Here is a 13,916-nt window from a genome sequence, read left to right as displayed (position 1 = left end):
AGATACACAGAGATACAGGCTGAGCAGATACACAGAGATACAGGCTGAGTTCATGTGGAAGAAACACAGTTACAGTTAAAGAACAGCAGCCTGATGGCTGTAGCCAACATCAATGCACCCAGCTCACATACTCCTCTTGGCACCGGCGGACAACAGATCTAGTCCTAAGCATCCATGAAAGGATTCCTTCCTGTTTCCCTGCCAACAAAGGGAATGCATTGTGTGGAGCTGCTGCAAGAACCCTTTCATCTCAGACACCGGAGGTTCTTGATGAAGTTGAACTAACGCTCGCCAACTTCTCATTCCAAGCACAGGCAGCTCAAACGCATAAGGGAAGGCGACTGAAAGCAGCGAGCCTGCCACCACTAAAAGAAAGTTCTGAGCTGTAACTGAATAGACTGATCCAAGTTCCTGGTGAATGACTGGAAAACGATCCCATTTATTCTCAGTGGGCAGCAGCCAGGCAAAAAAAAAAACCGTGCATTTCCAATGAATGAAGAGTTTAAACCAGCTGGGTGTTTCTACAAGCCATCAAGAATAATGCAGACTAACACACAAAACCATTAGGCTGTCCTAGTCCCCAGCTTTGTTTTCTGCAGCAGTATGCAAACCTGAAACTTGTTTTGTTTACAGGAGACATCTGCAGAACTAGAAAAGACACCGACAGAAAAATATTACCTTATGGATGAACCAAGTCAGCAGTGCTGGCTATCTGATCAAGACGAAATCAGTTTACCAGTGAGTTTCCCTTTCAAATCTTATCAGATAAAGGGATGGGAAAAGAGTATCTTAGATCTTGTGGGCTGAAGAAAACAGCTAAGACTAGTCATGAGAGAATGTTGAGCTTGGACTTTTCCATGGCAGGCAGCCAGCTGGAAAGCTAAGCAACTTGAATGCATTTACAACAGGAATAACCTCGAGTATCACACAGAATGAGACTTCCTACTCTACTTCTAAACCAAAGCATTTGTTCCAAGGTGCCCCTAATGCTCCATCTGCTGCATAAAAATCAGCTCAGACATCTTTTATTGCTTTTTTTTTTTTTTTTTTCCCCCATGTTTGTTTTTAAGATAATTAAAAGGACTGGAAAGTCATTTATCCCACACATTTATTTGAAAACTTTATAGAGATTTTCTCATTTTGTCTGTATGCATACAACTAAGATGTAGATACAGCACAGATTAAAATGATAATCTTGAAAGATTCAGAAAGCTGCTCAGTACCTGAAAGTTACACCTGAGCCCTTTGACATCCCGTAACCAAACTGTCACGAAGCTCAGGCTTATTAGAAATCACTGTGGAGCTTTCTTCCTTCATAATATCATAGATTTGTATCAAATAGAAAGCTTTATTCTTATTCACCCTGAAACACAAACTCATCTGCTTTATAAGAATCAAGTGCTTTAAGCATATTAAAACAATTCTCAAGTAAATTACTAATAATTGAAATAAGTGACTTGGAATAAGTGACTTGCATTCCATCCTTAAGGCCTGATTTACATGTGTAGATTAATCAAGCCACAGTGCAAACTGAAGCAGGTTTAACAATCTTCTACAAGCTGCTGAGTAAACTGGCCTATTGAAAAAAAAAACCAATTAAAGCCCTGGTCACATTCTCCTGAGCTGCAGTGGGGAAGCTGCCCAGCCATGTGTACAGCCATCTGAGCTCCTCACAGCCTAGAACGCATATGCTGCACCAGAAGAAGGACAACTGAAAAAGAGGATATAATGGGTTCTTCTTTTGCCTCCTGCCCAATAAATACACCTCTAACATCATTAATTCAGTGCTATAATCTGACCAGAGTGAAACTAGACAGATCGAAGTCTTAAACACACAATTCGGAGAGAATTAAATAGGAGAAAGAGTTCCATCAATAAACCACCATTTTTTTCCAGTTTGAGATTTTACTGAGTTTTCCCAAAGCAGAATTAAGTGCGTATCATGGAAAGCGAGTCAAATTAAGAGGCTTTGGGGGTGGGGCAAACAGCAGACCTTCTAAGGACAAACATCAACAGTTTGTTCAGGAGTAAGGCCAAGTGAAGCACAAGTCTGCCACAGTCTGAACTGCAGGAATCTGTGTTGTATACAGAGGAGACATTTGAAAGGTGTCAATAAATTACTTCTCAGAGCAACATGTTTTCCACTTTCTCAAACAGAAAATCTTGCATGATGTTTCCAAGAAGTTTTTCCCCTCCCCCAAATCCTAAGTCAATAATATAGCAAATTATGTTCACTCCACAGAGCTGCTTTAAGTTTAGCTGCAAATGAGTGAGAAGAGATCATGCCTTCTGGCTTTGTAACAGAAAGGTTTCCCAGCTAGCACAGGTTCAGAAAAAGAAGAGTTCTGCACTACATTTACTCTTCTCCTTTGAGAAGACATCTCTCCTCCTTCCACGTGTTCAACTCACAGCTGATCAGTCTGCGGCAGTATGAACTCCCAAGAGGTTTTCTGGAGCAGTACCTTGTTCAGATGCATCAAGTTACCAAACATATGTATGAAAATCTCCAATGCTGCACAGCTATCACTTCACTCAGACTCAAAAATCACAAGTCAAACACCATATTTCTCCCTCCCTCTTCTTACCTCCTTCACTGAACTCAGTGCACATGGAGAACAGAGAATTGACTTCGAATGTTACACAAACACTTGTGATACACTTGTGACAAAGTGGAGAGCAAACATTTGAGAAAACTAAACAGCATCCTTGTAGTACAGGTGTTTTATTTTAGCATGAGGAAAACCTTACGAAGGAAAGGAACAATTGTCTGAGAAAGACACTGCCATCATTCCCTGGCAGCCTCACATTAAGGTAACTTGTGCTTGTGTTTGATGCTAGCTGTTTGCTCCTTCCTCACTGCCACGGCATGTCACCACCTCAGCTGTGCATACAATCAGTGCCTCACATCAGCCTCTCCACTTACAGCACAGCTTCCAATAAAGTTAAGCCAACACAAACAGGAACACAGTGCAGGGCAGAAATCCCTAAACCACCATTTCCTATCGCTCACCATGATTACTGTCACAGAATTACAGCCCAAACTAAGCTCAAACTATGCATTACACACTCAGTGTTTTAGTGTATGGCAGGTTAGGGAGGGAGGGAGTAGGAAGAGGGAAGATAAGAGAAGAAAAGCAGGTTTAAGAAAGTTAGTCTTTACAAGAAGTTTTTACAAAGCGACCAGGGTTTGGATAGCTGGCACAAATACAACAAAGTTATTGCTAGCTGATGACCCTACCTGCATTTTCCTTTTCAGCTTTCTTGCACGTTCTACCTTTTGAAGAATACAGGCTTATTAAATGTGACTTGTTACACTGACTGTGCATTAAGAACAACTTCAGATAACTCTTTTCTAAACAAGCATAAAAGCCCAGGGAATACACCAGTGAGATTTGCTCATGAAAACAGATCTAGTTCTTCATGCATCACTTATTTGTTCATCTGTGCTTGGTACTTGCAGTTGTAAGCTGCGGAGGACCAAGAAACCAGGAAACTCAGGAAAGCTTTAAAGCATTTATTAACCATTATCCTACTAAACTCAGTGGCCCCTTTGAAAAATTCAAGCCTTGACCTCGACTATTTTTTTCTTAAGAGAACACTTCAGAGTAATTTGGAAGGCCACTGAAGTCACTCTCCGTTCTGATTTTAGGTGGAAAGGACAGAATCCATTTCCAATACAAAAGAAAGCAGACTTACTACAGAGAAAATACAGAAGAGTTGCAGAAGGCTGCCCTTGGAACTGGCAGCATTCTTGGTGCACAGCAAGCCACGTCAGGGCAATGGGCTTACAGAAAATCATTCTTTTCTTTTCTACAGCCTCCCCTCCCAAAACAAACTTCTGAAACCTGCTGTGAGTGCAGAAAAGCACTAATATAGCCCATAGGAAGCAGCAGGAGCCCATTTTTCTTTTTACAGAGCTATATGATCCTTACTGGATCTTGAACAATTGCATGTGGCTTTAATACACCAAAACCACTGAAAACCTGTGTCATGGAAACACAAACTCAGTCTCCATTTCAGCTAGATCTTTGAGACTGACAGAATCCCATCTGACAATCAAGCCTTTCCACCTGGAGCAATATTCTGTAGTTGTTTTTAGACTCTAGTATGAACAATCATTAACACAAATGCCCCTGCATAACGTGTATTTTGCTGTGACTAGAATAGCAGTTATTGTGTCCTCATGCACTACCACAGCTTTAACCTGTATGCTTATTGTTCAATATGAGTTCTCTCCAGTTTCCACCAAGTTTCAGTGGTTAACTGTTAGACTCCCTTAATCAGGCAGACAGCTCTCCTTTAAAGGCACTTAACTTGCCCAGACTTCTGCAGTATATTCTGGTACTTCGTGGTGCAAATCCTGCAGTCTCTCGAGTTATTGAGATGCATTAGAAATGCAAGGTGGAAACTAAACAGCAAAATCAACAGCTCAAGTCAACTCACCGGGTTGGATCTGCCTCTGCCCAGAACTCTCCTGTACACTAGAAAGGAATAAGATTACTCCCATGTTTTTTAGCTGCAGTGGGGTACTGGCTCAGACAGACTGAACTGAAAATTTCCTTCCTTGTTTCTCACAGCATGTGCCAGCATTTCTTGATGGGAATGCAAAGATTAATTACAGCTGTACTTGCTCTGAACAAATCCTTATATTCAATACACTCCTGCAAGATTTAGAGTAGCGCTAATTAGGACTCAGAACAACAATTCTGCAAAGACAGACATACTGAGTATTTTTTCTAATTATTTTATGCCTAATAAAATTAAAGCTTCTTCCCAGAAGCAGGGTGGTATTTAGTCTCAAGAGTTGGGAGCCAGAAGGACTTCTCCAGTCTAAGAACTTGATTTTGTGTTTTGTTGATACGGCTGAAGGTAAGACATTAAATTATAGCCACCACCACACACACAGGCAAGGACAACCACCACATTTATTCTGCTCGTTTTTGGGGACACCCAAGCAGTTCTCTAATTGGCTCAAGAAGTGAGAGGTAAAAACAAAAGTTCACCCTTAATAAAAAACACAAGCAAAACGAAACTTCTTGACCACAAAAATGGAAAGCCATCATGCAAGATGCAAATCATACTAAAGCATTTTCAACATGAGAGCTGTATCTGTGAAGCCGTTTCTCGCATTCACCTTAACCACACCAAAACTACAGTCAAGATTTACTGGCATCCAAGGGCCAAAAGCAAGAACTCCTACAGACAGGCTTACACAGTGCCATACAATTACCAGGCTTTTTAATCTATCTCCAAGAACCTAAAAGGTACAAAGTAGGACCACACAAAGTCTAAATTTCAACCTTTTGGTATCCAGACAGTGGGGAATTAATGAAGTGTGTGAACACACTGTACGTTTTTTACAATCTTCAGAGGTGATTTTGCCTTCAGAGGAGTTTTTGACCTTTAAAAGGAGAAGGAAAAAGAGATGGAAGAATTGTAGAGTGCCAAGAATTCACTAGACAGGGTTCTAGAATAGTAAGCAGCATAGGCCTTTCCCTATTAATTTTATTCAGTGTCTGTCTCAGTTCTCATATGGTAGGCATCTTACTTTCTTGTTATCTATTTATTACGTGTGATCTACTTGTTACTCTCCAACTTATCTTCTCTATTCCATGCAGACTACATCTCATCCAGCTGTTGCATTTTGTCACAGTTTAAGGCCCAGGAACAATTTATGTCAGGAATCTTGATTTTTTCCACAAGAGCATTCATACAGAAGGCTGTAATCCTTGCTTGAGACTTCTGGTAACAAAACGCAATACTTATTTTCTAACACTTTCCCATTTGTATTGTTTTGAAAACATAATTCATGACCTTTCTGGTTCTCGTCATTTCTCTCCAATAGCAAAAATTACTTAAGAACAGATAGTAACTGCTTCACTATCTTACACAGCTTTCTGTGGATGGCTTTGCTTGAGGAAGCAGCTTCTCTCACTAAGAAGATACTGCACAAGTGGATTTTTTTAGAACTCAAAATGATTCAAAGTGTAAAATGATTTATGACCTTTGAATCCAACCTGCTTTAATTTAAACAACTTCTCACCTCTTGCTCAGTGGTGCTTAAAGCAAAACTGACATTATCAAGTGAAGCATTCCTTGCTTTAGGTGACAGACAACATGTTATGAAGGCATCCTCAACTTTGGCTCCTGCCCCAGCTTAGTACTGAATTTGAATCCCCCAGACTGTCAAAACACACCAGTAATACACTGGTACAGCCAAACACTATGCTGCTTGAGATCTTCTGGTGGCAGCAGGCCTGTTAGCATCTATTTGAAACATCTGTTTTCAGAACAGTGCAAGCTGAGTATTTAACTTCTGCATATGCAAACTGACAAACTACATGTAGAGCATTAGCCAACATCCACACAACCTTGTGCAAAGGCTCCTAGGCACATTTTGCTTTGCCACCTCTCTGGTTTTAATAAAATTTGGCCTAAAACTCAGTAATTCTCCCTTCCTTTAACAAAATGCCACTTTTGTATGAGAGTTCTCACTTGAGACTTTGACCTGAAAAAAAAATTTCCTATTTGGTCTTAGAAACAAGGATTAGAATCCAGGGACTCCAACTGCTAATCCTTCCTACTACAGACCAGGCACAATGCTTTGCAGTATTGTACTTAAACAAGCAATTAACTACTTCCACTATAACACGATGAGTCAAACTACATAACATGACCAGAAACATTTGAGGTCTTGGGATTAGAGGACAGAACCAAAACTAAATCTAGACCTCTGGTACTTAACTGCCATATTACAGGCACAAAGCCTTGCTTAGATACTTAACTGAAACAAAACACCTACATAATTCACCCTGCTATGAATCCAGAACAGGATATTATTTAAGCTACATGAAGTTGGCAAGTTAATGATCCTTGAAGTTATTATGACATCTTATGCCAAATTAAACCCATTTCAGAATTCTAACATAACTAAGATAACAAAATCTTACTGTAATTTAACAACAAACAAGTGGAAAATTTAAGTGAAAGCTTGGTTATACAGCACTATCACTCCTTCTGTATAATATCCCCAAACACCCAAAAAAATGGGTAAAAGAAAGGCACTTTCCAGAGTCTTCCCACATTTAAGGTTTCAGAGTCTCTTAGTATTTGAAATATTACTGGAAGTGTTCCATGCAATTCCCTGAACAGGGATCTAAAAATAACTGCAGACACAGTAGTAAGTTTTCATCTATATTTGCAAGCCCCTTACATCTTGCTCAGGAACCACTACTTCCTACTTATGCCGACTTTTAAAAGGACCTATTACTCATTAATACACATTAAACAGTTTCACAACTGTAGAGAACATCAATAACAATAATTAAATTGATATTTCAGTGGTGGATCATGAGTATATCCTGCACATTAACTGCATTAAAATGGATTCCTTTTGCAACCTCCTTGCATTGCCTCACTCACTTCTGCAAGAAGGTAAATTATCTGTGAACACAAAAGTCAGAAACCAGTCTGGCTGCATTTGAATAAATGGGCACAGTTGCCTTAACTGCTAATAGGCTTTGGAGTTCAGAGTAAATAGCCCCATCAATCCTGAGGAGATGAGAAGATAATTTGTACCACTGGAGTAGTTCAAGAGCTCTTGAAATACAAAGTTAGACTAGAAAGACTTGGTATTCTGAAGAGAAAGAGCAAGAGTAATTCAATTTAAGATACTGCTTTGACTAAGAGTATTTAGGATGGAGATAAAACAATATGCATGTTTAAAAACCCCAACCTAATAAAAACAATGACATTTTACTTCAACGCACCAACGAAACCAGATGATTGGCTTTCAAATCTGCTCATTTTTAATATGAGCTCTGTGATAGTGCTAGCACATGACATGCAGCTGGTTTTAACCATGACTTAAGTATCACCTACTTGCACGAGGAACTCTATTTAGCCCATCTTTACCCACCCTGTTAACAGGGACCTCCCTTCCCTTTGTATGCTTGGTTCTAGACACATCAAAACAAAGAGAATGGCTTCTCACATTCTCCCACTGGAAAAAAAATAAAATAAAACCACCACCACTATCTGGACAACATGATACTTATGCTGGCCTTGGTCTCCACACTTTATGATGTTGTAGGAACTCGCATTATTATGGGTGCAAGAAAACCTTTCAGCTCATTTTAGCACACACACCTGAACTCAGAATACCGAAATACTTGTTACAGGCTCAAATTGAGGAAGTTCCCTCCCTTCCAGCAAAAGTGTACCTGTGATTTCAAGTCCCTTACTATGAGGAAGCACTCAGAATTTGTCTCCACCTGCTGGGAAGGAAGAATTAACACCCAGCTGCCCGAGCCACCGCAGGCAACCTCCAAAGATCAAAATGTTACGGGACATTTTCAGACACACGATAAATGTGTTCCTTTCTAGCACACAGACAGAAAATGCGGTAGGATAATGAGGGCAAGGGAGAAGAGAGAAGAATCACATACTGATTACAAAGGAATTCCTTATTCTAGTAGTTAAAAAGGACAGAGCCGTGACAATGTAGCAAACACAATGAAGCTTTTGTCCCCGGACGATTTGGCTTGCATACAAGGAACAGAGGAACTTGGGGCGGTGGGGACAGACTTGGGGGGGGAGAGGCTGAGGTTTGTGAAAGGAAAGTGAAATTGGTTGGTTTGCTTTAAGAAAGACAGGGGAAAAAAAAAAAAAAAAAGAGGCAGAAAAGCACCCTGTCATTGTAGAATCCACCCACTCGTTTCTGAAAGGCTCAAAGACCCAGACAGGGATTTACAGCCAGCACTTCTAGGCTGAAGCAGAAAACACTCAAATGCCCAGAGGCAGCTTCTGTGGTCCCAGAGCAGCAGCTTTCAGATTGTACGGCTACGGTCGGAGCCATTTTCTTTCAACAAGTTTCCTGCTGCTGAGTCAGTCCTTTCGCTCAGTTACAGCCCATCGGAAGACACCTGTATTGCTGTAATTTCCAGCTGCTGATAACCAACCAAAACATCTTCTATTTTTAAGCAAAGCTACACAACTTGATGAAATGAATTCCGAAAACAGACCAGTAAAATCCTCTGGCTTAGAAGTCGGGACAGCATTGACTGGAGGAGTAACTGCTGGAGCCAAAGTACTGGCAATAATAAAACGAGGTGATGTTCAGTTGACTCTGAAGTTGTGGTGAAGAGAACACGAGTGCTGAGCAAGGTTGTCAATTCTGAACGTTTCTGGACAACGTTTGAAAAACCACAGTAATGTAAAGCTTTAAACTTGAGAAGATTTTAAAACTAGGATAAGGATAATAAATACAGTTCAAACCAAGCATATTCCATTAAAGAGCTTACTTTAAATAAGAGAAGTATTGCTGATTCAGAGGTTCTCTTCAGCCTTAGCTAAAATCAGTTCAGAAAATAATTATTTTCTTGGAGTTTGCTAAACCTGGCGTTTATTTATTTACACGAAACTATTTCCAGGGAGGGTTTAAACTAAATTAAGGTATAGGTTTATATACACTATATGCAATTATAAATGAGGCATCTCCCTAAACTATCTGCTTTCTGCAAAAAGTTTAGCAGTTCTAAACTGCCTAAAAAACGTAAAACCAAAACAACAAAACCTGCCCTGGTTCTAAGCTCCTCACACTTGGGCTGTGTGTTTTGCTGGGTCTAGAAGCAAGGCCAAGAACAGGTTCAAGTTATTAAAACCTCAAGTTCGTTTAGCAATCAATCTAAAACTAGTATTTGTACCCTTGAGAACAACCCATGATATTAAAAAGTAAATTATATATAATTTAGAAATGAAGGTGTTTTATAATCCAGCAATGCAGCCTGCAAAGGAAAGGAATAGCACTTGGGAATTTCGGGATGTTACTGCCACGGATGCACGAAGCAGGACTGAGCTACCAACAGTGTTCTGCAGTACACTCTCTCTCTCTGCTTTGATAAGCACACAGCTCTGGTGCTGCAGCAGCTCCAGTTACCCTAGTAACGCTAAGCAGGTCACATGAATGCCATCCAAACAGACATACGATAGAACTACACTGCAATGTTGAAGATGAGGATGCATTAAATGATCACTTGCATGCCTCTATGCTTCATTTTTGCAGAGCTTTTTTTATTTTTATTTTTTGGTATTTCCTGTTTAATCCTGCTCTCAAAGCCAGAGAATGCAGAGGTAGGCCTACTGATCTTGGAATGCTATTTATTCAACTAGCTAGACTTTCCCCCACCCCAGTTTGATGTAATTTTATTGCTATCCAGAATAAGGATGAATATACCACATGATCCCAATCTGAATTTCTCCATAAAAATGAAACCCATGCGTGATCACAGTGTTGCTGAGAAAAAAGAAAAAAAATTAATAGGCAACTGATGCAATTATTGCTCATTATACTGGATTCTCTTAGTAGTTGTCTCATGTTAAATGCAAGTCCCCCATGGCATGAACCAGCTTTTTATTCCACATTTGAACACAGCAGAACAGCAAAGGCCTAATCTGTTTCTGCAGATGCTAGGAATTATGAACCAAACTCCCTCCTCCCCACGGCACATCCCCCCTCTATGCCCAGTGTAGTAACATGCAAGTTGTTTTTTAGCCTAAGGAAACAACATTTTTACTACCATCCTGTGATGAATTCACCTCATCATTTTACTCATTCTTCAGCTGTTTTCAAGGTACTTCAAGAAACAGGTTTCAAAGATGCACAGCAAGACCCAAACAGGTATCTTAATAGCAGAGACAGAGGAAGACCAAAGGTCTGCATTATGAGTTTAACTACACTACTGAACACAGGAGAAGCCACGAGAAGCAATAGCATGAAAAAACAAGGAGAATCTCATCACTACAAATTTTTCTAGTTTTTCAATAGTCTCATCGAGTTTCTGTGTAAGGGCCTAAGGAAGACTATTCAGATGCATGTTTTTAGGCTCTAACTCCAGTTAAATGACATTTATAACATATCCAGGAATAGGGAATCTGACCTTTAGCTTTCTTTAAGAAAAGCTGAATCCAGTCTGTGGACTGGAAGCAAAGAATTCTAGCTGCACATTAAGCCATTATCAATACTCTAAAATCACAAAAATACATTTATCACAAAAAAAAAAAAAAAAAAAAAAATCATCCAGTGTCATCCTCTAAGAACCAGTAACAGAGACACCATGTTGCACGGTTCTCTACTTCGTTTCACTGAAAAGGAAATGGAAATAAAAGAAAAAAAAAGCCATCTCCATCTTGGGCATAGGAATAAAAAGGAGTGGATTATGAACAGCTGTCAGAAACACATTCCACACCAGAAGTGCAGTTATTCTGGTGCTAGAGCATGAAAACCTAATAACAAGAAAGCAAGCAAGATTGCACATTTTTCAAGCTCACTGTCATCTCTCGGTTGCTTATCCAAATTTCACTTGCAGGCGTCAGGATGAAAAGAAACAGTCAAACAGCAGCAGCCAGAATGGGTGGTGTATTCACTTCAAAAGATCTGCATGCAGGAACAGTTTGCCAGTATCAATACAGTGCAAGCTGGCAGGACTGGAAAGTTACAAATTAAGCGTGCCTTCATCAGTGACCTACTATGAACAGAACTACTGAGCTGCTAAAATATTTTTAGTTCAACCAATTCCTGCCTTTTTTGGTTCCTCTTGCTCTTCCAGTTTATCCAGTCGCGCACTTTTCCACTCCCTCTCACTGCCATGTAGTTTTTCAAGTTTGGCTCCAATCACCACTTGTTCCTGCTGCTGAAGCGCTCAGATTTACAGCGTAACTACAAACAGCTCACATGGTGGCTAAACCCTGCACGTAGCAAGCCATCTTTCAACTGTGGAGATATTTATACAGCAGGGAAGTTTCTTCCCCTCCCACCAGGAGAAGGGCTGTACTCACCAGCTGATACTCGCTCCGACGGCTGAAGGCTTCCTTGATTCCTGAGTCCCTCCACAGGGCGCACAGCGCAGGTACGTACAGCTGGAACGTGGCAGGCTCGATGGGCATCCCAGCTTTGTTTTCAAAAGCCATCAAAAACATGCCGTGCTTCTCATTCTCCGTGTACTGCCAAGGGATTCCCAGTTTGTCCCGTGCATCAACCAGAACCCTGCAGCCCTAAAGAATAATTTGGATATTAAGTCAGCGATGAAGAGATTGAAGTGGAAAAGAACAAGAACTCGGAGTTGCCTGAATTTCAGGGTTTGTTTGTTTTTTAAACACTACTCTGATGGGACTGAACTCAGGAGAGAATCATGAGCATTGTTCATTGCACCATCCCACCAGAAAGAAGACAGAGCAAGCTTGCTCAGATCAGCAAACTAGCCACAATGTATTTCTTAACATGGAAAAAAATATTAGCAGCAGAACAAAGACTAGTACCAACAGATTAAAACTAGAAGTACACACTGATTACAGAGAGTGCCTGCAAACTAACTTAGTTTCTTGTCCGTGGCAAAAATTCAAACAGACTTCGGTTAAATAACTTTAAAACTTCAGCCTTGAATCTAACACACCTGTTCCTAATAGCTTCAGATGGACAATATTTATTTGCCAGTAGTAAGAATCATTTTAATAATGGATAAGTCTTAAAGGCAGCTTAGCATCTTCAGCACCATTTAATTCACAAGCAAAAATCTGTGGGTTATATTAAACAACCATTTGTTGTGCTGATTTTTTGGGGTAGCATTTTATGAAAATAAACTGTAATATAAAGTAACAGTATTGAAGCTGTCTCCAAAGCTATGCACATGAACCTCCACATCACTGAGACTGATTGTTGTTTTGTGTACTTCAAGCTATCAAGGTAGCAAGCATGCTTTCTCAACACTTGAAGTTTTTGTGTCTCCCATCCTTTAACAACACCACAAAGCAGGAGGAGTAACTTCTCCAGTGGAAGCCGAGGACTGGGGAGGGAAATGCAGAGCAACTCAGTCTGAGTGTCACAGAACAGGATCCCAACACAAAGCATCTCAGCTGTCATCATACAAGGAGTGCTCCTGAAGTGCAGCCACCCAAAAATGTAAATACTTCATTCTCCAGCGTTTCTTACTTTCTTTTTATGAAGTAGAGAACAGATCTTGACAGTACCAAGAAAACTGAATACACTTATGAACTTCTAGTGTAAGTCCAAGGCATCCAGTGACTCTGCTGCACAGCCCCAAAGCCCACTCCCATTCCTAGTTACAGAATGCACTGCTTTATTAGCAGAAGTCCTTTCATTTGCTTTATTTGAATGGCATCAATAAGCGCAAGCCTGAAGGAAAAAAGCAACACATCCAAGATTCTATGAACTGGAGTTGCCCACATCACATCTCTTGACATTGTAGATTTTTCTGCAAGCTGTACAGCAGTCACCTGTGTACAACTCGAAGTCAGCACCGGTTCCCTTCAGCCCCAGCTGAACATTTCACAATTCATTCCTTCCAGAAACACTGTTGTAACCAGGACAGATAAGAGAACTGCTATTTCTAGATACCTGAACACCAGGTTCATTTCTGTGTAGAGAGAAGTTGTATTTATGGACACAAATGGTTAACTGGGCTCTGCCAGCGCACAGGGCTCAGCTCTGACCTCTCACCAGCTCCAGTTCCCTGCAGCCATCCTCGGCTCAGCCCCAGCTTTTCCATCCTCAGCCTTCTGATGGATTTAACCCTCACCAGCTCACAGCCACTCCTGTTCTCTACAGGCATCTCAAGCAAACAATGGCAAGAACTCTCAGTTGCTGCTAAGACGTAGTGGTATTTGGACTTCAAACTTGATGCCTTTCCCTATACTGTTGCTTTGCCTTTTACTGCTCCCACCAGAGACGTGCAGGATCTCCAGAGACTGTTGTTAAGGAAAGTTCCACCATTTGTTTGGAAAAAAACACAGAAGAGAATTTTAATCACGGGTGTAGAGACTGCTCGGGTCCCAGAATAGTTACTTATCTCCTGGCTGCAGCTTCTTGGCAAAGCAGGTCTGAATGTCCATCAGGCAAGAGA

At 40.6% G+C, this 13,916-nt stretch overlaps 1 protein-coding gene across 1 annotated transcript in view; it reads right to left on the bottom strand.

Annotated features, from left to right (window-relative positions):
- Positions 1-13,916, bottom strand: part of GNA12 (G protein subunit alpha 12) — a 37,177-nt gene that overhangs the window by 14,185 nt on the left and 9,076 nt on the right. The window contains exon 2 of the mRNA XM_042828084.1: positions 11,836-12,051. Within this exon, the coding sequence (XP_042684018.1) occupies positions 11,836-12,051 (216 nt within the window). The remainder of the gene's footprint in view (positions 1-11,835; positions 12,052-13,916) is intronic.

The sequence above is a fragment of the Centrocercus urophasianus genome, unplaced genomic scaffold (genome assembly GCF_019232065.1).
Source record: "Centrocercus urophasianus isolate 14NV4802_14NV808 unplaced genomic scaffold, USGS_Curo_1.0 seq_29, whole genome shotgun sequence".
Classification (NCBI taxonomy): Eukaryota; Metazoa; Chordata; class Aves; order Galliformes; family Phasianidae; genus Centrocercus; species Centrocercus urophasianus.
Note: the sequence above shows the minus strand (reverse complement) of the source record. Positions and strands in the feature narration are given on the sequence as shown.